The 9,006-nt window shown below is 48.6% G+C and overlaps 1 protein-coding gene across 2 annotated transcripts; it reads right to left on the minus strand.

Annotated features, from left to right (window-relative positions):
- Window positions 1-2,745: 2,745 nt before the first annotated feature.
- LOC144144913 (alpha-(1,3)-fucosyltransferase 7-like) lies at window positions 2,746-5,718 on the minus strand. Of its 2 annotated transcripts, XM_077676413.1 has the most exons (3): window positions 5,677-5,718; window positions 4,886-4,970; window positions 2,746-4,341 (listed from the first exon to the last, which is right to left on the minus strand). In XM_077676413.1, the coding sequence occupies exons 1-3, from the start codon at window positions 5,686-5,688 to the stop codon at window positions 4,253-4,255; spliced, it is 186 nt and encodes a 61-aa protein (XP_077532539.1). In that variant the 5' UTR covers window positions 5,689-5,718; the 3' UTR covers window positions 2,746-4,252. The 2 variants fall into 2 exon arrangements, with proteins under 2 accessions (XP_077532539.1, XP_077532537.1); XM_077676411.1 differs by lacking the exon at window positions 5,677-5,718 and having other exon boundaries at window positions 4,886-5,272.
- Window positions 5,719-9,006: the final 3,288 nt, after the last annotated feature.

Here is a 9,006-nt window from a genome sequence, read left to right on the forward strand (position 1 = left end):
CCAATTGGATGGGAGCACAGGCGACTTGAATGCAACAGACGCGGTGCCTCGAACTGGCGACGTGGCCCATGGTGACTCTGCACGCACATTAACGAGATTCGGTAGAGTGGTGAAGAAGCCCATAAGGCTGGGTATTGATGAGTAGTTCTCTGCGGTGTTGTTGTTTTGGTGGAATTGTTTTTGTTTGTATAATGTATGTTCTTTACCTCGATGGTGCACGTGGATGTGTAGCTGTTGTCTTTGAAAGGGGGATGTGCTGTTATCACCCGCCGGTGTTCGAAGTGTTCCGCCACAACAGATAGCGGGCGCAAGCTGCGTCCGCCAAGCTGTATGTCACGTGATGTTTGAGAGTGTATATTATCAGCCATCGGAATAAACGGGGGGCTTTTCGTTCGTAACCTTCAGCGCGCCTGTACGATTCCCTTCTGGCTTGCGCCGGCGCTTCGCGCATGCGGGCGGTGTCTCGACAGATACGAGGTCAATTGAACGGTTATTGAGCATGTAGGAGGTAGGAAAGCGGGAGGCGCAATTATTGAAGGACATATACTTAGTTTTAGAATGATTTAGGGTCATTAGCCAAGATGAGCACCATGCATTGATAGCGTTAATAGCAGTTTGCACAGCTTCACTGTCATTATCGCAAGAAATTATGTTGGTCAACTCTACGTACGGAAGCAACGTGAACACCACAACGTAAAAATTAAAATCTCACGTACGTCCGTGAGACTCACGTAGGCCCTTTGCGTCTTGAGCACACCCACTGGTCACCCGTGGAAGTTCTATGTACGTAGGTGAAACTAAAATTGTCTAGTGTTTCAAACTACATGCGCGTGGGCTACGCATACTGTTTACGTTTGCGCACGAACACTCTGTACGCACGTGAAACTAATACTGTCTATTGACACGGAGGATAAGTGCGTCATTCGACACGGCGCAATATCACGGCATGCATCTAAGTATTCGCGCGAAAGGTTTGACCGGAAGTACCGCAGGCCATTCTTGATGAGTTTTTTTCGTTCGCTACGCGCGAACGTGACTTAGAAAGGAGTTTGAGCGAAAAAATGTAACAAGACGTATTCCCCACGAACCGTAGAGGATTTGAAGTGATTAATCGTATGTAGTACTAGCCTTTCTGTTGAGTGTTTCTGTCGGTTCGGACAAAATGTTAGCACCACGGCGTGGTCGTTTCTGTACACACTATGATTAGGAAAATAAAACGGAGTTTGCGTGGTGGAAACGATTCTTTGTCAGCAACGAATAGGCAAAATTGTACTTACATTCGATGAGCTTTTTACGAAATGAGTCATATCCACCAGGACAGGATTTCGGAAACAAGAAAAAAAAAATTACGGACCTAAACGCCGCGCTGTCAAAAATAACTTCCCCAAGCTTACATGTCAAACATATCATATGATAACGCAGACGGCACTGCACTTAAGCCCCGTCAAAAAGTTTTTGCTTGTTTCTGAAATTATGTTCATGTGGATATGACGCATTAAAAAAACATATCTGTTCATTCAGATAATCCTTATAAGCCCCATGTTTTTCAAATCAACTAGAGACATTACGGCGTCATATTTACGTTGTTTTCGTCGACGTGATGATTTTTCAACCACAAAAGCATAAAGGCGATGAACGCACATTCATTACCACATAGCCACCGTTGTTTATTTCCCAACTGACTAGTAACGCCAATAATGAATCAGCGATTGGAACTACCAAAAGAACGCAATGATGTTTTTTTCTTTACAACATGCACACTGTCACAGATAATGAGGGAATGTCTCGCACGCAGAGTTCGCGGCTAATATTCATGGTCCTAAAATACTCGGGTTTGGCATTGATTTCCAATGAGTGCAATTCACCGAACGACTTGCGCAAATTTTCTCTAGCTTACGTGTAGTAAACGAAAAGCACGCACTAAGAATGGCCTTCAGTACTATTGGTCGAATCTTTCTTGCGATTACTTAGCCGCATGCCGTGCTATTGCGCCACGTCAAACGACGCACTGATCCTCCCTGAAATCGCTTACGCCTGGAACTGCGGCACTGAAGCTCCCTACGAAGATGGTGGTCACCGCAATTTTTTAACGGGCCGCGCAAGGCGACCACCGGCTCGAGGGTGTCAGAAATCCGCTCACGAGCAATTTCCAGCTCTCTCCAACATGCTCCAACCATAGTTTCATACTACATCTATGGCTCTAACCGATAAGCCGCCAGCATGTTCCAGAGCCGCGAGCTCGCTTGGTCTATTGAAATCCGATCTGCACTGCGCCTTTCTCCTTTCCATACTTAAAATATGTGTCCGGACTGACTAATAAATTCCAGATGACGACCTGTGTTATACTTGAACTTACTGCTACGGTTTGTTGGACGGCGGCATTTTAAGAAGACTGTCGCCGGAAAGAAGCGAACAGAAGCTGCAAAAAGCTGAGCTTAAAACGCAGCCACACCTGACAGAGCGCGTCGACACTACGCAGCAATTTGTTGTAGCACTGGCTGTAAGAGGCGCCGGCTGCTATCGGCAGGTCGCTGTGTATACAGATGGTCGCTATTTACCCACTACATTGCAGCATATGACCCTCCCCTCCGCGAAGCCTAATTTTATTTATGAAAGAGTTATTACTGGAATCAACTTTGAACAAAATAGTCACCCCATTCCTTAGTGATGCTGCTTCGTTGAGTCACATGAGGAGAAAAAAGAAGTATGCGGAGAAACATACTCTTCCGAGACAAAGCTGGTAGGATTAGAGTGTTTATTACAAAAACATAAAAGGCCATGGCACAAAACGTTACGATGTACAGGCAACGACAAAAAACGCCCCGAAAGTCAAATGTGTACTTATCACAAAAGTAAGATAAGCTTAAAAGCAGACTAAAATATATCTATGTGTCAACAGGAGGCAGAAAGGCGAAACCCGCATCGAGGCCATACAGCGGGTCCTCTGAACGACACTGTGTGCGGTTGTCTAGCCATTCTTTAACCTTACCATTTACACCCTTACGCAGATTCCTTTCCCAGAGCGCGCAGCACAGGGGGCACATTTCGTCGTGCAAGTCGACTATGGCGCGGCCCTTCTTCCAGGAAAAGAAAGACTCGTACTGACGAGGGTCGTCCAGGATTGACTGCAGGTGACTTGACAGTGGCACCGAAGGTTCGAGTGTCCCCGAACTGACGATGGAGTGAGGAGGCACGTCCAGGGTAACGTCGGGTGGTCCTAGGAAGACTGGCACGAGGTCGTATTTGAACGCCTCGAAGATCACGTCATACACGCTCGTAAAACAGTCAGAAGACTTGAACACTAAGATGAAGTGGTACCGCGCAGCGACGTGGGCTACGCAGTCTTTTAGAGACTTGCACACAGCGGACGCACATTCAAGCAACGCGTGCAAATTGAACAATCCGGCAGCGACAGTTCCTTCTCCCCTAGCGTTGGAACTCGAAAACGCCGCGAGGTGATCGATTATGTGGTCTCTGTTACAAGTACCGACGATCAAAGCTGCGGACTGACGCGGAGACAAATAGCTGATTGGTTCAGTTGCTGACGACGAGACAGGAGAAAGGCGGTAGCGCCAGATCTGGCGGGGGAAACGGACATCAGCGTCGTCCCAGTAGGCCATAGTCCAGTTGAAGAGAGCATTAACTTCTCTATTCCCCAGCGAGCTTTCCTTTCGGTAGTCGTAAGGAATCAGGGCCATCTTGGTCCAGAAAACCCACACCTGATCCACTATGCGCTCAGGCGGCAAGTCATACGCGTTGAAGCGATCGCCATTGAACACCACGGCGTCACTGTGCTTGAGCAGTTCTCGGTTTTGTGCGACTTCGCAGCGCTCCGATACACCGCGCCTGGAAATGGCGGCGCAGTCAGATACTTGTATAGTACTCCGTGGGCCCTTTCCGTCATCCATGTCAGGGGCGACCGTAATACTTCGCCCAGATTTTTCGACGTGTGGGTTCCAGAGCAGTATCCGAGGCATTCCGTGGTCGGAAGCGCGATGTCGCCAGTGCACCGGGTTCAGCGGAAGCACAGTCTTTGGGATTCTGATCTTTGGATGCACTTCTTCGTCCGGGTTAAACAACCTGTGCCACGTTTGCTTTACTTTACGCTGGAAGTCTACTGTGTAGTACAAATAGATGGTTAACACGAGGGCAATCAAAACGATCGCAGTTACGACAACTATGGGGAGACGGCGGTCGTGTCGCCGGTGCTCCTGGGGCAGGATGAAGTGCACTCGACGTTCTCTGCGCGCCCTCACTCTTTCGTAGTCCATGTCATGAAGCGGTATTTCCTCGCCGGCGTTGCCACCTTCATCGTCGGGATGCTCATCAGCCATAGTCGAGCTAGGAAACACAAAAAAAAGCACTGCAATGAAAAGGCTGGTGGCATGCGGTATGCATGGAAATTCTGTTGGCAGAAAATATTTCTAGTTAAGCAATCGTTGCTGAAGACGGGAACAAGGGGCAAGAAGAGAATCGAAGACGACGTTTATTCTCTTGTTTCCGTCGATAGTGATGCCTCCATGATGTTTTGCTAACTCACCCAAGCAGGCACTCTTAAATAAAAGGCTAGAAAAGTAGAACGGAACACGAGACGTTTAAGGCTAACCCACCGCGCTGTCGCAGTGGATAATGCGTTGGGCTGCTGAGATCAAGAACGGGGATTCGATTCCCGGTCGTGGCGGCCGCTTTTCTGATGGATGCGGAAAGCAAAAAAGCCCGTGCGTTCGAGATTTCGGCGCTTTTCAGAGATACCCTGGTGGTCAAAATTAATCCGAAGCCGCGCACTTCGGCGCGTTAAACCCCGCAATCAATCAAATTTTCACCCTGGCTGCCAGGCTGAAGCGTGATGCAATCTTAGGAATGCGTTGTTGGATGAACAACTCACCCCTGTTCTGCAGTGGTCGCGGGCAGCAACGTACTCTTTCCTCCCTGCGAAACGGCGTCTTCAATGATGAGCGAAGTGGTGGCGCCTGCAAGCGATGACGTTAACGCACGGAAAATGTGGGCGTTTTCTTCTATCTGCGTCGCAAATATATCCGTGTTTGGTGGTATCAGGCGAAGAGATTAAAAATTATACACCGAACTATAGACAACAGAGTTCAGTGCCAGGATAGTTTTTTTCCTCGGTATCGGCTTCGCGTGGCGCACTTTAGATGGTAACAAGTTAAGTTCGCAAGTTTCTGCATCTCACTGCTAATAAGAAATCAATGACTACCGATTGCGCGTAAAGCGTTCAATATTATCAGGATCATCCACGCGTGTACGATAGCGACCTGTTTTGGCCGTTGTGCTTAAACACTCGTAAACACTACGCGTGCTAGCTTCGCACATTGAGGCACGTTGCGGTGATGTTTGTCGCGCAAGCAGAAGCGCCATTTTTTTATCTCGTCCTGGTTTCGGGCATCATTTCCATTGCGAAAGATGTCATGATTACCATATCCTCTGTTCCCAACATTCAATTCACGTATGTGTCGGCGCCCTACTGAAGCACGAAGGCTCGAGCTAAGCCGCGATCGCCCACACAAAGAAGGGATTTTGGGTAACTTCATGATAACAAGAAACAAGAGCCGAGATCAAGGAATATATTAAGAGTTGCAGATAACAAGACGTTACTTGCTGCAAGCTGCAATTGTAGCTGACCAATCTGGTTGTAGATAAAAAAAGGCGAAGACGAACCGATGCATTCATCCCGGTGAAATTCGCTACGCCTTGTTTTCCTGTCAACCCCGGAGACCGTTGGCACTGCACGCTGCCGAAACGGGTTGAGAAATCGACACTCCTTTAAATGCCCCAGCTGTCAGTGTTGTTAGAAGAAGTGCTGCGCTCACAGCCGCCTCGGTCGGGTGCAGAATGCGAATAGGTTGTTACAAACGCAGCAGACATGGGGCGAAGAAGGGTGATTAGTAGCTTTTTTTATGCCACCGCTTTTCTTTTTCTTGTGTCATGCACAGGGTGTCGAAGGAAAACATACCGGTTCGGCTATGGCCCAGGTGAAATAATTTTGCTGCTGTTCAGTTACAGTTCGGCTAAATCCCCTCCTGGACCTCTCCATGGGGTAAATATTTGGCGAAGTGCGAAAAAATGTTTTGTTATTTAAAGTTGAGCAGTGGCTTGGCACATTTGAGCCTATTGACCGTTTACACCGCGGCGCCCTGGGCGTAGTCATGATAGAGACGTGATGTTATTCACCATGGCTGGCCTTTTAAAACGCATTTCAACCCGCTGCCTCCGCTGGTGCCCGTGTGCATCGGCGAGAGCCAGCCCTGCTTGGTCGGGCGAATTTGACATTCTTTTAAATGCAGAGCATTTCTTAGCCTCGCCTCTTCCTGCGTCGGACGGCGTCAACAGCTCCGCGTCCGCAGCAGGTGCGCCTCTCCTCCTTTCCTCCTCTCTCTCAACAGCAGCTGGCGCGCGCATGCGTCGTAGTCAGCCCGTTCGCTCCGTCGCAGTCTCGGCGTAACAGGAATGTGATAGCAGCGCGGTGGGGCGTGGAAGGGTGCGCGCTGCTCGCGCGTGCGCGCTCTCGCCCCCGTACTGCTCTCCCTCTACTGCGCGCGCTGCAAATATAAAGCGGCTAGCGGTCGCTCGTGCTTCCGTCACTGCGTTGCTCCTTCCTTCCTTGGTTGACGCTCGCTCCACCCTAACGCGACTTTACTCTCCTCTCTCTACCCCAAACCAACACCAACGCAACTACGACCCAACTACCCGCCCTAACGCGACTTTACGCGGCGTTAAGGACCCCTAATGCTCTGCATTTACTCGTGTTCCCCTCGCGGGAAGGCGCGGGAATTTTTTTACACATAGCTGTATCGATAGCTTTCACTGATCCCACAATAGCTGCCATGTTGGTGAACCGTGTGCATGGTGAAAGGGAGTGAACTAATCTGGTGCTCTCATCTCGAGGAGCGCTAGCGAAGCAGCGAGCAGTGCACAAGAAAGAGCGGTGGTCACGTCACGTGCAAGCTATGCATAAACTCTAACACCAACGGTTTCATCTCCGGGGGCAAAAACGCCAAGGCGCCACGGTCTAAGACACCGAGCGCATGCGTCATGCTAACCAGGTTTGCAGCGCAGAGCTCAGAATTCGTTTAAGGAAAGCACAAAACAAGATTCGCATTATGGATGATGAGGCTCCTGTGAACAATGGGACCCCCCCTCCCCCCATGTGTTCCTGGTATAGATTATGTTTGCAGATAATCTTCGAAGGGTAGGCCGGACTAGCGTCCCTAAATAGAGCAGTTCTTGCCCAAGACGCCAAGCGCATATGCGTCAGGCTGGGGAGGACCCAGCATTTGACGTATCTTAGGAAATATTTCTTCTGCTGAAATGCTGTTGCACGATTTATATTTAATTTGCATTCGGAACGACTTCAGTCGCGCGCAGCCGCAGAGCAGGAAGGACATGTAGGATAATGCTGTTAGAGTTTACCGACCGAAACGCATAAACAACAAAACGGCGGCGCACACGAACCCTCGGAGTGTACACAAATATCGCGTAATGTGAACTAACCAATGATCAAAGTGGCGGCACGGAACAATAAGAGAAAAAAGTAGCGATACCGTGTACCCTCATCTAGTAACACTATCCGAGCGCGAACGACAAGCCCGCCGAGACGATGGAAAACGTTTTATGCCCTCCTCTTTCATTTGTAGTCGTTTACAACAGCTTTGGTGGGCATCAATTTTCGCATGGCGGGATGGCGACCAATTATTCGAGTGTTGCTCTAAATGAAAACTCAGCTTCCAGCCAGGTAGTCTGTACGAACCTTGAGAGATTAGTCAGCCACAAAAAACCGCAGATTGACATTGCTTAAACGCTGTTTTGATTGCCTACTGTGACCTTGTTTTCTGCGGACGAGTTTTGTCCAACATGAAGCTATCAGACGGCTCTTATTTTTTCTATTTCTACGTATTCTACTGCATTAGCAAAGCCTAGGGGCTGCAACATCTTGCAATAATACCATTCTGCGTGAATTAATAATGTTCTAGAGCTTGTTTTGACAGCTTTCTTTTCAAGCGTACGCTGCTTATCGCTGGCTGTGGTGTGGACACCGGGTTGTATAAATGTGAAGGGCTGAAAGAGATATAACCCTGCGTGGGTGTAGAATTTAAGATTTTCTTCTCGACCACGCCTTCGTAGTTGACCGGTGATGAAGAACCTGCCGGGCTCAGTGGTAATTCTCAGCTGACTTACAGCTGACGCGGATCGCTTTGTGTACCTAATCCACGTTATCACTTGCTCAGTGTGTGCTAACTTGCCGCTATATAAGCGTACACGTTGAAACAACCATATGGGGCATGCAGTGGACGGTGACAACGCAGACCTGTGGCAATTGATGTGACGCGCGTTCGTGCGCGAAAACAGCAAAGCAACACTTAGGCGTACAGCGAAGATTCTGAACGCTCGATTCGAGTGATCAAGCTTTGTTAGCCCATTGAAAGCTTCCTCCGAGCTGGCTCATCAGGCTGCTGATATAAGCATTTTTTGCATTTCTGTGTGTAGATTACAAAACTGGGTTTGCGGCATATATGCCAGCACACGTTTTGGCCGTGCTTACATTCTTTATTCTTACTTGTCGGGGAAGTAATTTTGGTCGAATTTGCTGCAATAAATTTCATTCATTCGTGGCTTAATGCCTTCACTGCGATAACCGTGAAAGCTTCCGATTAACACTCTACGTATAATATTGAATTACTGTGGATTCAAGAAACGGACTCCACGTTTTGGGCAGCCTTTCAGCTGTGGAGTTGCGTTGGTCTACGCTGAGTCTGTAGCGCATAATTCGCTTAAAAGTTAACAAGGCTTGCGCAAGGAAATCTATCTCTAAATATTTCATGGAGACAGCGTCCTCGAGATGGCTTCCGCAAGGTACGTGATGCTGTCAGAGCGCAGAGAACATGCCTTCCTAGCTGCAGGTGAAACCGATACAATGCGAACGTTTCTTTTTCGCACCTTTTCTGAACAATTGTTCTGGTCTACTTGGCATAATTAGCGTAACAATAAAGG

Source organism: Haemaphysalis longicornis, unplaced genomic scaffold (assembly GCF_048455015.1).
Source record: "Haemaphysalis longicornis isolate Haplotype H1 unplaced genomic scaffold, Haemaphysalis longicornis Haplotype H1 scaffold_7, whole genome shotgun sequence".
Classification (NCBI taxonomy): domain Eukaryota; kingdom Metazoa; phylum Arthropoda; class Arachnida; order Ixodida; family Ixodidae; genus Haemaphysalis; species Haemaphysalis longicornis.